The sequence below is a fragment of the Macaca thibetana genome, unplaced genomic scaffold (genome assembly GCF_024542745.1).
Source record: "Macaca thibetana thibetana isolate TM-01 unplaced genomic scaffold, ASM2454274v1 unplaced_scaffolds36, whole genome shotgun sequence".
Lineage (NCBI taxonomy): Eukaryota > Metazoa > Chordata > Mammalia > Primates > Cercopithecidae > Macaca > Macaca thibetana.
In genome coordinates this window covers 2,918-19,594 of record NW_026088825.1, presented here as the reverse complement: position 1 = coordinate 19,594, position 16,677 = coordinate 2,918, and the positions used below count along the sequence as shown (strand labels likewise).

The 16,677-nt window shown below is 56.4% G+C and overlaps 1 protein-coding gene and 2 pseudogenes across 1 annotated transcript; all 3 read right to left on the bottom strand.

Annotated features, from left to right (window-relative positions):
• Window positions 1–1,480: 1,480 nt before the first annotated feature.
• On the bottom strand, window positions 1,481–3,440 carry LOC126947267 (elongin-A3-like; annotated as a pseudogene).
• Window positions 3,441–7,984: 4,544 nt separating this feature from the next.
• LOC126947265 (elongin-A3-like) lies at window positions 7,985–9,892 on the bottom strand. The gene is made up of 2 exons (XM_050777974.1): window positions 8,353–9,892; window positions 7,985–8,217 (listed from the first exon to the last, which is right to left on the bottom strand). Exons 1-2 carry the CDS (start codon window positions 9,890–9,892, stop codon window positions 8,099–8,101), a joined length of 1,659 nt encoding a protein of 552 aa, XP_050633931.1. The 3' UTR covers window positions 7,985–8,098.
• Window positions 9,893–14,435: 4,543 nt separating this feature from the next.
• Window positions 14,436–16,354, bottom strand: LOC126947266 (elongin-A3-like; annotated as a pseudogene).
• Between the last annotated feature and the right edge of the window lie 323 nt (window positions 16,355–16,677).

Genomic DNA, 16,677 nt, shown 5'->3' with positions numbered 1-16,677 from the left:
GGGGCGTGTGTGCGTGTGTGCGTGTGTGTGCGCTCGCGTGTGTCATATCTGGCACGCGGACCTGTGATTACCAGCCCGCGTGAGGCCAAGAAATGCCCTGAGTTGGAATTGCAAAACCTTTCCCCGAAGCTTGTCTGCAGAAAGAGAAGCCTCCTATGAGGTGTGAACTCCAGTGGTTGTTAACCTGGTCATTCTCCATGGTAATTTGGAAAGTTGATTGGCAGGCATTTAGACTTCTTGATTTCAGAACCTTCAATAAGCTGAATTATCGTTGGTCGCCAAACCTTTCATAGGGTGTTCTGGGTTGGGAATGTGAATAGATTGGGAAAAAATAGATTGTATGCGGTGTCTGCTTAGTGATGTGAAACGGATTTTGACTTCGCCATGCATTCGTACCAGTTTATTAGCATTTATTCATGAATCGGTAGAGGGTCCGTAGTTATTGGTGTTCTCTTTCTTTCAAAGAGATAATAGCGGTTTTCTTTTGAGACGTGCTCGTGGTTCTAGTCACCCAGGCTGGAGTGCAGTGGATATGGAGGGACGAAAGGGTCACGGCAACCTGCACTCGCGCTCGGCCCAGTCCTCAGTCAATCCTGCCACCTCAGTCCTCTTAAGAAGCTGGGATCCTAGAGGACCACAGGGGGCCGTGCCACCACGCCAGGCTAATTGTGGTATCATTTGTGGGAGACGGCGGTTTCTCCATTTGGCACAGGGCTGGTCTCCACCCTGTGGCTCAAGCCATCTGCCCTCCTCGGCCTCCCAAAGGAGGGATGGCTCACGGATTACAGGGATCATGCCCGGCCGTTTCTTTAAAACAAAACAACAGCATCGACAACCACAAAAGACATTTTCTATGGAGTGGCAGTTATCAGTGCCAACTAACAGATTGAGAGTTTGTGTCTAAGAAGTCCTCATGTGCTCGCTGATTTCAAAAGAAAGGAAAAACGGAAATCTCACATGTCAGAGGTACCTAGTTTATGATTGCAACTAGGTCGTTAATTAGAAAAAGATCAGTGGCCGGGCGCGGTGGCTCACCGCCTGTAATCCCAGCACCTGGGGAGGGGCCGAGGCGGGCGGGGATCACGAGGTCAGGAAGATCGAGACCATCCTGGCTCACACGGTGAAACCCCGTCTCTACTAAAAAAATACAAAACTTCGCGGGCGTCGGTGGTGCACGCCTTGTAGTCCCAGCTACGGGGGGAGGCTGAGGCAGGGGAATGGCGTGAACCCGGGAGGGTAGGCTGAGCTTGCAGTGAGCTGAGACGGCAACCACTGTACTTCCAGCCTGGGCGACAGAGCGAGACTCCGTCTCAAAACAACAAAAAACAAAAAAACGATCAGTGAACAGCCAAAGTAGAGTTGACCCGAATGCGTTCCCATCTTCTGAATTTGAGGTGGCCTCCAAGCAGGGAGGCAGTGGCTGGGTGTGGGAGGCAAAATCACAGGGGCAGCACTTGACACCTGCCAGAATGCAGAGGCCTCAACTTTGCACCAAGCCAAAGGTTCTGGTGTCCACACTGGAAGTTTCTTTCCCCTCAACCCCCGCATTGACTTTGCATTGTTCCTCCTCCCCCCAAGATTTTAACCCTAAGGCAAGTCCTGAGTTTATCTTCGGGAAGAATCTCCTCTTGTAGTCTCGAATTGCCTTGGCCATCAGCGGGGCCACTTTATCTTGGCAGCCGGTTTCCGGGTTTTGGCGGCGGGCGCCGGGCGCTCATTGCTGCTGCTCAGGCAGGGGTTGGCCCTCTTCTCAGGGAGCCGGTTGAAGGACGCTGCTGCCTGCAGCTGCTGCTCTGCTGCCTCCGTGCTGCTGCTGCTGGCCCTGCTGCTGCTGCCAGCTGCTGCTGCCATCGCGCTTCCTCCCGCCGTTCGGCCGCCGTCCCCCCCGCCGCCCACCAGGCCGCCACCGCCCCCCTATGGCCACCGCCCACGCCGCCCGGCTGGAGGGAACGTGGCTGCTGCCCCCCCCGCGGCTTTGGGGGCTGGCTTGATCTCTCCCTCTTCGGGTTAGTCCAGCGGCTCCTGCAGACTTCTCTTGCCTCCTTGAAGCATCATAAGGCGTCTTGGCCCCAGAGTTGAAACAGATCATCTTTGTCTGTCGGGGGATGGGTTTGTTTTCACGTGCAGATCGGATTTTCGTGGTGGACTGCTCGCAGCCGCTGCTCTCGGGAGTCCCGAAGCCGCAGATACAGCTCCCGCCAAGACTCGTGCTCCTGTGGCTTTTCTTCCTTGAAGTCCTGGAGACAATGAATCCTCCATAATTCATCTGTGTCCCCCAGCGAGTGCGTGATTGTATTTCTCTCTGCGATACAGCTGATCAGGCGTCCACCCTTCCGGAAGGGGTTCAAGAACCGAGTAGGGGACCCCTCCCACGTCGCCGAGGGCGTCCGGATTGTGTCTAAGCCCCCGGATGCACTGCTGGCGCAGCGTCAGCACCTGGGGCTGGCAGGCAGGCCTGGAGCCCCCCGAGTACACCTGTATCTTAGCATTCACTCTGTGTCCAGTGAAGGCGGCTTTCCTCCTGGAACGTTGGTGCGGAGAGTGCTTCTGGCTTTTCCTGGGAGGTCATGGCCTCAAAAGCGGAAAGTAGATCGTAGTTGGCCTGCATCCAGGCCTCTGAGGGGTCCCAGAGCTCTGAGAAGGCATGGCTGGGCACCGTTTTCGGCCCCGCAGAATCAGCGCCGGCCACCTGCAGCCTCTCTGACTGGCTTTCCTGGACAGGAGGCAATTTCTCTGCGCGGAAGCCCAGCGGGACGATTTGTGCCCCTTGCTGTGGCTCACAAGCGCTTCCCCCTGGGGTTGGCCCTGGCAGCCCTGACCCAGCGGAGGCCCGCCCTGAGCGGCGTGAGCGTGGCCTCTTCCGGGTTGCTTCCCGGGCACAGCCGGCTCAGGGCCCTCGGGCGTCGGGAGGGGAGCGGTGTGCAATGGAGGGGCCCCATGGGGGCCTGAATCAGCTGGGGCCCTTCTGGGGCGCTTTCTCTGGGCTCTGTGCTCGCGACTGGGAGACCTTCGGTGAGGTCTCTGGAGCCCCGGAGGTGTTCTGTGTGCTGTCCGTCTGTGCTCAGGACTGTCAGGTGGGCTCCTGGGACCGTCCCGTTCTCTGGGAAGCCCCAGGCCTTTTCCTGGTCCTGAAGAGCCTCCCCATAGCGCTTTCGGGAAGCGCTCTCCTCGGGGTCCTGTGCATCAGGCCCGGTGTTTGGGTCCACAAGCACCAGCTTCTTCCACCGGGCCGCTAAGTCTCTGGCAAAGTCGCCCACGTGCTGGTGCTTCCGCAGGCGCTTCACCGTCTTTCTGATTCCAGTCTCCGCCAGGATGTCTGCCGTCATGGGCAAGGCGGAGAGTTTCTGCAAATATTTCTCTAGCTTTTTCGGGTCCGTCTTAGTGGCCAGACGCACCTGCAGCTTCTCCACTGCGTGCAGCGTAGTGGACCCTGCCGCCATCTCAGCAGAGCTGTGCAGGCCTGGCTGTCCCGGCGGTCGCGGCTCTGTCCTGGGGGCGGCAGGACACGGAGTCTGGGGTCGCGGGTCCTCGCTGCCCGGTTCGGGATGTGGAGTCGCAGCCTGGAGGGAGCTCGGTCCTCGGAGCAGCGGGCCACTGGTTCTGGGGCGCTGGTCCTCGCAGACCGCAGGCCTGGGGCGTGGAGTCACGGCAACCGGGAGCAAGCTCAGTCCTCGGTGCAGCCGGCCACTTGGTCTGGAGCGCCGGTCCTTGCAGACAGCTGAGCAGGCCCGCTTCTGGTCCTCGGGATGTGGAGCCACAGCCTGGAGTGACCTCTGCGGTGCGCCGTCCAAGGCCGAGTGGAGCTCCCGTGCCAGAGCCCGGCCTTATATAGCCAGCCCCAGGCCCACCCAGGGCTGAAGCCCTGACCGCCCTTGGCCCCTGGGCTACCCCGCCCCGATACGTAATCATTGCGTCAGCAAAATGCGGCCAATCAGGACGGTCAGGTGGCCTGCTGTGCCCCACAAGTTGTTTAGGTTAATTTCAGCCTGGACACACCCCACTGAGTTCTAACCGTTGGCCCTCCGTGTTGGCAGGTTCCACGTCTGTGGATTCCAAAAGACACATGACTGAATCTTCTTGGGAGTAAAACCGAAAATAACAACACCGCAAGACAAAATGGTAGAAAGAAGAACCCACAGAGGATAACAACCCTTTACCTAGGATTGACGTGGCGTGAGGGGACTTGCCAACATTCGTAGAAAAGTGGGATTAAGAGAGAAAAATGAAAAAGGTGTATTTTACTTCTCAACATCGGCTCCATCAAGTTCAATGCGCTTTTGGAAGCAGTGTCTTTTCCCCGCCCTCTAGCCCATCCCTCTAAAACCCCAGGGTCCTGGGAATGTGACGATTTCCATGGAATCTTTTTTCCATCGTTAACTGAAGAAAACTGGGCGCTTTTTACAGATTTTCTAAGTCTAGGAAACAAAAAGAAGTCAGCAGGCGCCAAATCAGGACTGTAAGGTGGACGCCTCATGATTTCCCCCAAATCAGACAGCGGCAAGTCTTGCCCAGCTGCCCTTGTTGGGTGAAAGGCATGAGCAGGAACATTGTCGTGGTGGAGAAGAACTCTCTGGTGAGGACTGTTCTCGCTCCAGCTTTGGCGGCTGACTTTCTGAAAGCGCTCTCCTAGTGAGCAGATGTGATCACGGTTTGGCCCTCCAGAAAGTCAACCAGCCGAATCCCTCTGGCATCCCCCCCAAACGGTGGCCATGACCTCTGCTCTTGACTGCTCCTCTGTGGCTTTGAATGGAGCGCTGCCACCTCTTGGTAGCCACGGCCCTCGTGCTTGGTCTTCAGGATCCTGCCGGCAGAGCCACGTTTCATCTCCTGTTAGCAGTCTTGGAAGAAACGCTTCAGGATCTTGCCCCCACCGGCTGTTTAAAATCTCCTGAGAAAGGCTTGCTCTGGCCTGCAGGTGATGTTGGTGCCACGGTTTGGGCAGCCGAATTCCACTCTAATCTTTCAGTCAGAATGAGGCAAACAGAACCATTTGAAATGTCTATGATGTCAGCTATTGTTTCTGCTGTCCATGGCGGTTTGGCTTACTTTTTAAATTCTCACATGACTTTTCTCTCTCTCTCTCTCTCTCTCTCTGTGTGTGTGTGGTGAGAGAGAGAGAGTGTGTGTGTGTGTGTGTGTGTGTGTGTGTGTGTGTCTTCTAAAGAAGGAAAATGATTATAGCTTGAGAATCGGGGGATGAGGATTCAGGTGTTAAGGCTTTTTTGAGAATTACCCCACCTCCGTGGTATGTAGAGAAAGAGGGAAATGTGCTTGCCGTGTTTCCAGTCTTCCAGCTCCCTCACGAAGAGGACCCCAGCGCAATACTGGCAATGCTTCCAGAGCTCCCAGAATGAGGATTAGTTTGTAAATAGGTCGGAAGGGAATTGAACTACCCTGGGTCAGTGTAGTAATATACCAGCAGGATCCTTCGGTGGATTCTGAATTCTGTTTGGGGTAGGTTTATAGTTTGTGTGGGGTTTGTTTCCTTTGTGTCTTTTTGAGAGCGAGTGTCGCGGTGGGAGCAGTGATCTGCTACGGTTTGTCACGGTCTCCAGTCATGAATGAGTTTAGTGGGTGCGGCCGCTGTTTTCAGCAGTAGCGTGATTGTGGGGGCATCGAGGAGCTAGGAGGGGCTAGAACTTGCTCCAATTGTTTCCTTGTGTTTTGAGTTGTATTTGCTTGTATCATGTTTGTTTTCCATCTTGGCAGGGGAAACGTTTTCCAGGAAGAAAGGTTGTTGCCAGTGGATTTGATTCCGAGGGACTGGGGTTTCTCGGTGGGAGTGGGGAGGGGCTGCAGGGTGATCGGTGGCTACTCCACCTCCAGAAAGAGCATGTGGCTTCTCCGCCTTGGGGAGGATGTTCTGCTGTCTTGTGAGGTTTGCAGGCCGCCTGAGATTCTCTCTTGAATTGCTGTCGAGAAATAGAGACTGGCATTGTCTCCGGCCCTTGCTGGGGGAGCTTTTCCGAGTTTTTGTTTTTAATTTTGAGACGGAGTTTTGCTTTTGTTGTCCAGGCTGGAGTGCAATGGTGGGATCTGGGCTCACTGCAGACTCCGCCTCCCGGGTTCAAGTGATTCTCCTGTCTCAGCCTCCTGAGTAGCTGGGATTACAGGCGCTCGCCGGCAAGCCTGAGCGCGTTTGGTATTTGTAGTAGAGACGGGATTTCCTCATATTGGTCAGGCTGGTCTCCAACTCCTGACCTCAGGTGACCCGCTGGCCGCGACCTCCCAAAGCGATGGGATTACAGGCGTGGGTCACCGTGCCCGGACTTGTCTGAGTTTTACACCGTCGCTGATTGGATCATGTCCCCTTCCCCGGAACGAATGCTTTTCTGTCTTCCTTAAGGGCAGTGTCTCTGTGGCTCCCTGTCCTGTCTCCATACGTGTCCTTCAGGCTTGAAGGCCTCTTCTCACTTGCACCTGCATCCACTCAGGTGCCTGCTTCCAGAAGCTAGCTTCCCAGCACCCATTCTGCTGACAGCCCAGGGCACAGGACTTTGATCTCTTGGACTGCCCTTGCTCGGTTTTGCCTTGTGGCTTAGGTCTTTGTGTCTTTCTCTCTGCCCCTCACTATTGGTACACCCATAAGAATGAGATATACGCAAGGGGTTCTGTGTGTGTGTGTGTGGGGGGGGGCGTGTGTGCGTGTGTGCGTGTGTGCGTGTGCGCTCGCGTGTGTCATATCTGGCACGCGGACCTGTGATTACCAGCCCGCGTGAGGCCAAGAAATGCCCTGAGTTGGAATGCAAACCTTCCCCGAAGCTTGCAGAAGCTCCTATGAGGTGAACTCCAGGTTGTTAACCTGGTCATCTCATGGTAATTAGAAAGTCTGATTGGCAGCTTTAGACTTCTTGATTCAGAACCTCAATAAGCTGATTAAGGTGTCGCCAACCTTTCATAGGGGTTCTGGGTGAAAAGATTGGGAATGATTGTATGCGGTGCTTAGTGAAACTATTTTGACTTCGCCATCGTACCAGTTATTAGCATTTATTCATGAAATCCGGTAGTTCCTTTCTTCAAAGAAATAGCGGTTTTCTTTGAGACGTGCTCTGGTTCTGTCACCCAGGCTGGAGTGCAGTGGAATGAGGAAAGGTCACGGCAACCTCCGCTCGCCCAGCTCAGTCAATCCTGCCACCTCAGTCCTTTAAGAAGCTGGGACCAGAGGACCACAGGGGCCGTGCCACCACGCCAGGCTAATTGTGGTATCATTTGTGGAGACGGGGTTTCTCCATTTGGCACAGGCTGGTCTCCACCCTGTGGGCTCAAGCCATCTGCCCTCCTCGGCCTCCCAAAGGAGGATGGCTCACGATTACAGGATCATGCCCGGCCGTTTCTTTAAAACAAAACAACAGCAACGACAACCACAAAACATTTTATGGAGTGGCAGTTATCAGTGCCAACTAACAGATTGAGAGTTTGTGTCTAAGAAGTCCTCATGTGCTCGCTGATTTCAAAAGAAAGGAAAAACGGAAATCTCACATGTGGTACCTAGTTTATGATTGCAACTAGGTCGTTAATTAGAAAAAGATCAGTGGCCGGGCGCGGTGGCTCACGCCTGTAATCCCAGCACCTTGGGAGGCCGAGGCGGGCGGATCACGAGGTCAGGAGATCGAGACCATCCTGGCTCACACGGTGAAACCCCGTCTCTACTAAAAAATACAAAAACTTCGCGGGGCGTGGTGGTGCACGCCTGTAGTCCCAGCTACGGGGAGGCTGAGGCAGGGGAATGGCGTGAACCCGGGAGGCAGAGCTTGCAGTGAGCTGAGACGGCACCACTGTACTCCAGCCTGGGCGACAGAGCGAGACTCCGTCTCAAAACAACAAAAAACAAAAAACGATCAGTGAACAGCCAAAGTAGAGTTGACCCGAATGCGTTCCCATCTTCTGAATTCTGAGGTGGCCTCCAAGCAGGGAGGCAGTGGCTGGGTGTGGGAGGCAAAATCACAGGGCCAGCACTTGACACCTGCAGAATGCAGAGGCTCAACTTTGCACCAAGCCAAAGGTTCTGGTGTCCACTGGAAGTTTCTTTCCCCAACCCGCATTGACTTTGCATTGTTCCTCCTCCCCCCAGATTTTAACCCTAAGGCAAGTCCTGAGTTTATCTTCGGGAGAATCTCCTCTTGTAGTCTCGAATTGCCTTGGCCATCAGCGGGGCCACTTTCTTGGCAGCCGGTTTCCGGGTTTTGGCGGCGGGCGCCGGGCGCTCATTGCTGCTGCTCAGGCAGGGGTTGGCCCTCTTCTCAGGGAGCCGGTGAAGGACGCTGCTGCTGCTGCTGCTGCTCATGCTGCTCGTGCTGCTGCTGCTGCTGCTGCTGCTGCTGCTGCTGCCACCGCTTCCGCCGAGGCCGCCGTCCCCGCCGCCCACCAGGCCGCCACCGCCCCTATCGCCACCGCCCACGCCGCCCCGGCTGGAGGGAACGTGGCTGCTGCCCGCGGCTTTGGGGGCTGGCTTGATCTCTCCCTCTTCGGGGTCAGCGGCTCCTGCAGACTTCTCTTGCCTCCTTGAAGCATCATAAGGCGTCTTGGCCCCAGAGTTGAAACAGATCATCTTTGTCTGTCGGGGGATGGGTTTGTTTTCACGTGCAGATCGGATTTTCGTGGTGACTGCTCGCAGCCGCTGCTCTCGGGAGTCCCGAAGCCGCAGATACAGCTCCCGCCAAGACTCGTGCTCCTGTGGCTTTTCTTCCTTGAAGTCCTGGAGACAATGAATCCTCCATAATTCATCTGTGTCCCCAGCGAGTGCGTGATTGTATTTCTCTCTGCGATACAGCTGATCAGGCGTCCACCCTTCCGGAAGGGGTTCAAGAACCGAGTAGGGGACCCCTCCCACGTCGCCGAGGGCGTCCGGATTGTGTCTAAGCCCCCGGATGCACTGCTGGCGCAGCGTCAGCACCTGGGGCTGGCAGGCAGGCCTGGAGCCCGAGTACACCTGTATCTTAGCATTCACTCTGTGTCCAGTGAAGGCGGCTTCCTCCTGGAACGTTGGTGCGGAGAGTGCTTCTGGCTTTTCCTGGGAGGTCATGGCCTCAAAAGCGGAAAGTAGATCGTAGTTGGCCTGCATCCAGGCCTCTGAGGGGTCCCAGAGCTCTGAGAAGGCATGGCTGGGCACCGTTTTCGGCCCCGCAGAATCAGCGCCGGCCACCTGCAGCCTCTCTGACTGGCTTTCCTGGACAGGAGGCAATTTCTGCGCGGAAGCCCAGCGGGACGATTTGTGCCCCTTGCTGTGGCTCACAAGCGCTTCCCCCTGGGGTTGGCCCTGGCAGCCCTGACCCAGCGGAGGCCCGCCCTGAGCGGCGTGAGCGTGGCCTCTTCCGGGTTGCTTCCCGGGCACAGCCGGCTCAGGGCCCTCGGGCGTCGGGAGGGGAGCGGTGTGCAATGGAGGGGCCCCATGGGGGCCTGAATCAGCTGGGGCCCTTCTGGGGCGCTTTCTCTGGGCTCTGTGCTCGCGACTGGGAGACCTTCGGTGAGGTCTCTGGAGCCCCGGAGGTGTTCTGTGTGCTGTCCGTCTGTGCTCAGGACTGTCAGGTGGGCTCCTGGGGACCGTCCCGTTCTCTGGGAAGCCCCAGGCCTTTTCCTGGTCCTGAAGAGCCTCCCCATAGCGCTTTCGGGAAGCGCTCTCCTCGGGGTCCTGTGCATCAGGCCCGGTGTTTGGGTCCACAAGCACCAGCTTCTTCCACCGGGCCGCTAAGTCTCTGGCAAAGTCGCCCACGTGCTGGTGCTTCCGCAGGCGCTTCACCGTCTTTCTGATTCCAGTCTCCGCCAGGATGTCTGCCGTCATGGGCAAGGCGGAGAGTTTCTGCAAATATTTCTCTAGCTTTTTCGGGTCCGTCTTAGTGGCCAGACGCACCTGCAGCTTCTCCACTGCGTGCAGCGTAGTGGACCCTGCCGCCATCTCAGCAGAGCTGTGCAGGCCTGGCTGTCCCGGCGGTCGCGGCTCTGTCCTGGGGGCGGCAGGACACGGAGTCTGGGGTCGCGGGTCCTCGCTGCCCGGTTCGGGATGTGGAGTCGCAGCCTGGAGGGAGCTCGGTCCTCGGAGCAGCGGGCCACTGGTTCTGGGGCGCTGGTCCTCGCAGACCGCAGGCCTGGGGCGTGGAGTCACGGCAACCGGGAGCAAGCTCAGTCCTCGGTGCAGCCGGCCACTTGGTCTGGAGCGCCGGTCCTTGCAGACAGCTGAGCAGGCCCGCTTCTGGTCCTCGGGATGTGGAGCCACAGCCTGGAGTGACCTCTGCGGTGCGCCGTCCAAGGCCGAGTGGAGCTCCCGTGCCAGAGCCCGGCCTTATATAGCCAGCCCCAGGCCCACCCAGGGCTGAAGCCCTGACCGCCCTTGGCCCCTGGGCTACCCCGCCCCGATACGTAATCATTGCGTCAGCAAAATGCGGCCAATCAGGACGGTCAGGTGGCCTGCTGTGCCCCACAAGTTGTTTAGGTTAATTTCAGCCTGGACACACCCCACTGAGTTCTACCGTTGGCCCTCCGTGTTGGCAGGTTCCACGTCTGTGGATTCCAAAAGACACATGACTGAATCTTCTTGGGAGTAAAACCGAAAATAACAACACCGCAAGACAAAATGGTAGAAAGAAGAACCCACAGAGGATAACAACCCTTTACCTAGGATTGACGTGGCGTGAGGGGACTTGCCAACATTCGTAGAAAAGTGGGATTAAGAGAGAAAAATGAAAAAGGTGTATTTTACTTCTCAACATCGGCTCCATCAAGTTCAATGCGCTTTTGGAAGCAGTGTCTTTTCCCCGCCCTCTAGCCCATCCCTCTAAAACCCCCAGGGTCCTGGGAATGTGACGATTTCCATGGAATCTTTTTTCCATCGTTAACTGAAGAAAACTGGGCGCTTTTTACAGATTTTCTAAGTCTAGGAAACAAAAAGAAGTCAGCAGGCGCCAAATCAGGACTGTAAGGTGGACGCCTCATGATTTCCCGCGGCAAGTCTTGCCCAGCTGCCCTTGTTGGGTGAAAGGCATGAGCAGGAACATTGTCGTGGTGGAGAAGAACTCTCTGGTGAGGACTGTTCTCGCTCCAGCTTTGGCGGCTGACTTTCTGAAAGCGCTCTCCTAGTGAGCAGATGTGATCACGGTTTGGCCCTCCAGAAAGTCAACCAGCCGAATCCCTCTGGCATCCCCCCCAAACGGTGGCCATGACCTCTGCTCTTGACTGCTCCTCTGTGGCTTTGAATGGAGCGCTGCCACCTCTTGGTAGCCACGGCCTCGTGCTTGGTCTTCAGGATCCTGCCGGCAGAGCCACGTTTCATCTCCTGTTAGCAGTCTTGGAAGAAACGCTTCAGGATCTTGCCCCCACCGGCTGTTTAAAATCTCCTGAGAAAGGCTTGCTCTGGCCTGCAGGTGATGTTGGTGCCACGGTTTGGGCAGCCGAATTCCACTCTAATCTTTCAGTCAGAATGAGGCAAACAGAACCATTTGAAATGTCTATGATGTCAGCTATTGTTTCTGCTGTCCATGGCGGTTTGGCTTACTTTTTAAATTCTCACATGACTTTTCTCTCTCTCTCTCTCTCTCTCTGTGTGTGTGTGTGAGAGAGAGAGAGTGTGTGTGTGTGTGTGTGTGTGTGTGTGTCTTCTAAAGAAGGAAAATGATTATAGCTTGAGAATCGGGGGATGAGGATTCAGGTGTTAAGGCTTTTTTTGAGAATTACCCCTCCGTGGTATGTAGAGAAAGAGGGAAATGTGCTTGCCGTGTTTCCAGTCTTCCAGCTCCCTCACGAAGAGGACCCCAGCGCAATACTGGCAATGCTTCCAGAGCTCCCAGAATGAGGATTAGTTTGTAAATAGGTCGGAAGGGAATTGAACTACCCTGGGTCAGTGTAGTAATATACCAGCAGGATCCTTCGGTGGATTCTGAATTCTGTTTGGGGTAGGTTTATAGTTTGTGTGGGGTTTGTTTCCTTTGTGTCTTTTTGAGAGCGAGTGTCGCGGTGGGAGCAGTGATCTGCTACGGTTTGTCACGGTCTCCAGTCATGAATGAGTTTAGTGGGTGCGGCCGCTGTTTTCAGCAGTAGCGTGATTGTGGGGGCATCGAGGAGCTAGGAGGGGCTAGAACTTGCTCCAATTGTTTCCTTGTGTTTTGAGTTGTATTTGCTTGTATCATGTTTGTTTTCCATCTTGGCAGGGGAAACGTTTTCCAGAAGAAAGGTTGTTGCCAGTGGATTTGATTCCGAGGGACTGGGGTTTCTCGGTGGGAGTGGGGGGAGGGGCTGCAGGGTGATCGGTGGCTACTCCACCTCCAGAAAGAGCATGTGGCTTCTCCGCCTTGGGGAGGATGTTCTGCTGTCTTGTGAGGTTTGCAGGCCGCCTGAGATTCTCTCTTGAATTGCTGTCGAGAAATAGAGACTGGCATTGTCTCCGGCCCTTGCTGGGGGAGCTTTTCCGAGTTTTTGTTTTTAATTTTGAGACGGAGTTTTGCTTTTGTTGTCCAGGCTGGAGTGCAATGGTGGGATCTGGGCTCACTGCAGACTCCGCCTCCCGGGTTCAAGTGATTCTCCTGTCTCAGCCTCCTGAGTAGCTGGGATTACAGGCGCTCGCCGGCAAGCCTGAGCGCGTTTGGTATTTGTAGTAGAGACGGGATTTCCTCATATTGGTCAGGCTGGTCTCCAACTCCTGACCTCAGGTGACCCGCTGGCCGCGACCTCCCAAAGCGATGGGATTACAGGCGTGGGTCACCGTGCCCGGACTTGTCTGAGTTTTACACCGTCGCTGATTGGATCATGTCCCCTTCCCCGGAACGAATGCTTTTCTGTCTTCCTTAAGGGCAGTGTCTCTGTGGCTCCCTGTCCTGTCTCCATACGTGTCCTTCAGGCTTGAAGGCCTCTTCTCACTTGCACCTGCATCCACTCAGGTGCCTGCTTCCAGAAGCTAGCTTCCCAGCACCCATTCTGCTGACAGCCCAGGGCACAGGACTTTGATCTCTTGGACTGCCCTTGCTCGGTTTTGCCTTGTGGCTTAGGTCTTTGTGTCTTTCTCTCTGCCCCTCACTATTGGTACACCCATAAGAATGAGATATACGCAAGGGGGTCTGTGTGTGTGTGTGTGGGGGGGGGGGGCGTGTGTGCGTGTGTGCGTGTGTGCGCGTGTGTGTGTTGCGCTCGCGTGTGGTCATATCTGGCACGCGGACCTGTGATTACCAGCCCGCGTGAGGCCAAGAAATGCCCTGAGTTGGAATGCAAACCTTCCCCGAAGCTTGCAGAAGCTCCTATGAGGTGAACTCCAGGTTGTTAACCTGGTCATCTCATGGTAATTAGAAAGTCTGATTGGCAGCTTTAGACTTCTTGATTCAGAACCTCAATAAGCTGATTAAGGTGTCGCCAACCTTTCATAGGGGTTCTGGGTGAAAAAGATTGGGAATGATTGTATGCGGTGCTTAGTGAAACTATTTTGACTTCGCCATCGTACCAGTTATTAGCATTTATTCATGAAATCCGGTAGTTCCTTTCTTCAAAGAAATAGCGGTTTTCTTTGAGACGTGCTCTGGTTCTGTCACCCAGGCTGGAGTGCAGTGGAATGAGGAAAGGTCACGGCAACCTCCGCTCGCCCAGCTCAGTCAATCCTGCCACCTCAGTCCTTTAAGAAGCTGGGACCAGAGGACCACAGGGGCCGTGCCACCACGCCAGGCTAATTGTGGTATCATTTGTGGAGACGGGGTTTCTCCATTTGGCACAGGCTGGTCTCCACCCTGTGGGCTCAAGCCATCTGCCCTCCTCGGCCTCCCAAAGGAGGATGGCTCACGATTACAGGATCATGCCCGGCCGTTTCTTTAAAACAAAACAACAGCAACGACAACCACAAAACATTTTATGGAGTGGCAGTTATCAGTGCCAACTAACAGATTGAGAGTTTGTGTCTAAGAAGTCCTCATGTGCTCGCTGATTTCAAAAGAAAGGAAAAAAATAAAGCGGAAATCTCACATGTGGTACCTAGTTTATGATTGCAACTAGGTCGTTAATTAGAAAAAGATCAGTGGCCGGGCGCGGTGGCTCACGCCTGTAATCCCAGCACCTTGGGAGGCCGAGGCGGGCGGATCACGAGGTCAGGAGATCGAGACCATCCTGGCTCACACGGTGAAACCCCGTCTCTACTAAAAAATACAAAAACTTCGCGGGGCGTGGTGGTGCACGCCTGTAGTCCCAGCTACGGGGAGGCTGAGGCAGGGGGAATGGCGTGAACCCGGGAGGCAGAGCTTGCAGTGAGCTGAGACGGCACCACTGTACTCCAGCCTGGGCGACAGAGCGAGACTCCGTCTCAAAACAACAAAAAACAAAAAACGATCAGTGAACAGCCAAAGTAGAGTTGACCCGAATGCGTTCCCATCTTCTGAATTCTGAGGTGGCCTCCAAGCAGGGAGGCAGTGGCTGGGTGTGGGAGGCAAAATCACAGGGCCAGCACTTGACACCTGCAGAATGCAGAGGCTCAACTTTGCACCAAGCCAAAGGTTCTGGTGTCCACTGGAAGTTTCTTTCCCCAACCCGCATTGACTTTGCATTGTTCCTCCTCCCCCCAGATTTTAACCCTAAGGCAAGTCCTGAGTTTATCTTCGGGAGAATCTCCTCTTGTAGTCTCGAATTGCCTTGGCCATCAGCGGGGCCACTTTCTTGGCAGCCGGTTTCCGGGTTTTGGCGGCGGGCGCCGGGCGCTCATTGCTGCTGCTCAGGCAGGGGTTGGCCCTCTTCTCAGGGAGCCGGTGAAGGACGCTGCTGCTGCTGCTGCTGCTCATGCTGCTCGTGCTGCTGCTGCTGCTGCTGCTGCTGCTGCTGCCACCGCTTCCGCCGAGGCCGCCGTCCCCGCCGCCCACCAGGCCGCCACCGCCCCTATCGCCACCGCCCACGCCGCCCCGGCTGGAGGGAACGTGGCTGCTGCCCGCGGCTTTGGGGGCTGGCTTGATCTCTCCCTCTTCGGGGTCAGCGGCTCCTGCAGACTTCTCTTGCCTCCTTGAAGCATCATAAGGCGTCTTGGCCCCAGAGTTGAAACAGATCATCTTTGTCTGTCGGGGGATGGGTTTGTTTTCACGTGCAGATCGGATTTTCGTGGTGACTGCTCGCAGCCGCTGCTCTCGGGAGTCCCGAAGCCGCAGATACAGCTCCCGCCAAGACTCGTGCTCCTGTGGCTTTTCTTCCTTGAAGTCCTGGAGACAATGAATCCTCCATAATTCATCTGTGTCCCCAGCGAGTGCGTGATTGTATTTCTCTCTGCGATACAGCTGATCAGGCGTCCACCCTTCCGGAAGGGGTTCAAGAACCGAGTAGGGGACCCCTCCCACGTCGCCGAGGGCGTCCGGATTGTGTCTAAGCCCCCGGATGCACTGCTGGCGCAGCGTCAGCACCTGGGGCTGGCAGGCAGGCCTGGAGCCCGAGTACACCTGTATCTTAGCATTCACTCTGTGTCCAGTGAAGGCGGCTTCCTCCTGGAACGTTGGTGCGGAGAGTGCTTCTGGCTTTTCCTGGGAGGTCATGGCCTCAAAAGCGGAAAGTAGATCGTAGTTGGCCTGCATCCAGGCCTCTGAGGGGTCCCAGAGCTCTGAGAAGGCATGGCTGGGCACCGTTTTCGGCCCCGCAGAATCAGCGCCGGCCACCTGCAGCCTCTCTGACTGGCTTTCCTGGACAGGAGGCAATTTCTGCGCGGAAAGCCCAGCGGGACGATTTGTGCCCCTTGCTGTGGCTCACAAGCGCTTCCCCCTGGGGTTGGCCCTGGCAGCCCTGACCCAGCGGAGGCCCGCCCTGAGCGGTTCGTGAGCGTGGGCCTCTTCCGGGTTGCTTCCCGGGCACAGCCGGCTCAGGGCCCTCGGGCGTCGGTAAGAGGGGAGCGGTGTGCAATGGAGGGGCCCCATGGGGGCCTGAATCAGCTGGGGCCCTTCTGGGGCGCTTTCTCTGGGCTCTGTGCTCGCGACTGGGAGACCTTCGGTGAGGTCTCTGGAGCCCCGGAGGTGTTCTGTGTGCTGTCCGTCTGTGCTCAGGACTGTCAGGTGGGCTCCTGGGGACCGTCCCGTTCTCTGGGAAGCCCCAGGCCTTTTCCTGGTCCTGAAGAGCTCCCCATAGCGCTTTCGGGAAGCGCTCTCCTCGGGGTCCTGTGCATCAGGCCCGGTGTTTTTGGGTCCACAAGCACCAGCTTCTTCCACCGGGCCGCTAAGTCTCTGGCAAAGTCGCCCACGTGCTGGTGCTTCCGCAGGCGCTTCACCGTCTTTCTGATTCCAGTCTCCGCCAGGATGTCTGCCGTCATGGGCAAGGCGGAGAGTTTCTGCAAAAAAAATATTTCTCTAGCTTTTTCGGGTCCGTCTTAGTGGCCAGACGCACCTGCAGCTTCTCCACTGCCGTGCAGCGTAGTGGACCCTGCCGCCATCTCAGCAGAGCTGTGCAGGCCTGGCTGTCCCGGCGGTCGCGGCTCTGTCCTGGGGGCGGCAGGACACGAAGTCTGGGGTCGCGGTAGTCCTCGTTCTGCCCGGTTCGGGATGTGGAGTCGCAGCCTGGAGGGAGCTCGGTCCCTCGGAGCAGCGGGCCACTGGTTCTGGGGCGTGGTCCTCGCAGACCGCAGGCCTGGGGCGTGGAGTCACGGCAACCGGGAGCAAGCTCAGTCCTCGGTGCAGCCGGCCACTTGGTCTGGAGCGCCGGTCCTTGCTGGACAGCTGTGCAGGCCCGCTTCTGGTCCCTCGGGATGTGGAAGCC

Bases quoted from the DNA above. Each gene is read 5' to 3' on its own strand.
- LOC126947265 (XM_050777974.1), bottom strand. From the start codon at position 9,892: ATGGCGGCAGGGTCCACTACGCTGCACGCAGTGGAGAAGCTGCAGGTG. The intron at 8,218-8,352 runs ACGGCGGCCTCG...ACCCCTGCCTGA, and splicing joins CGGCCTGGTGGGCGGCGGGG to GCAGCAGCAATGAGCGCCCG.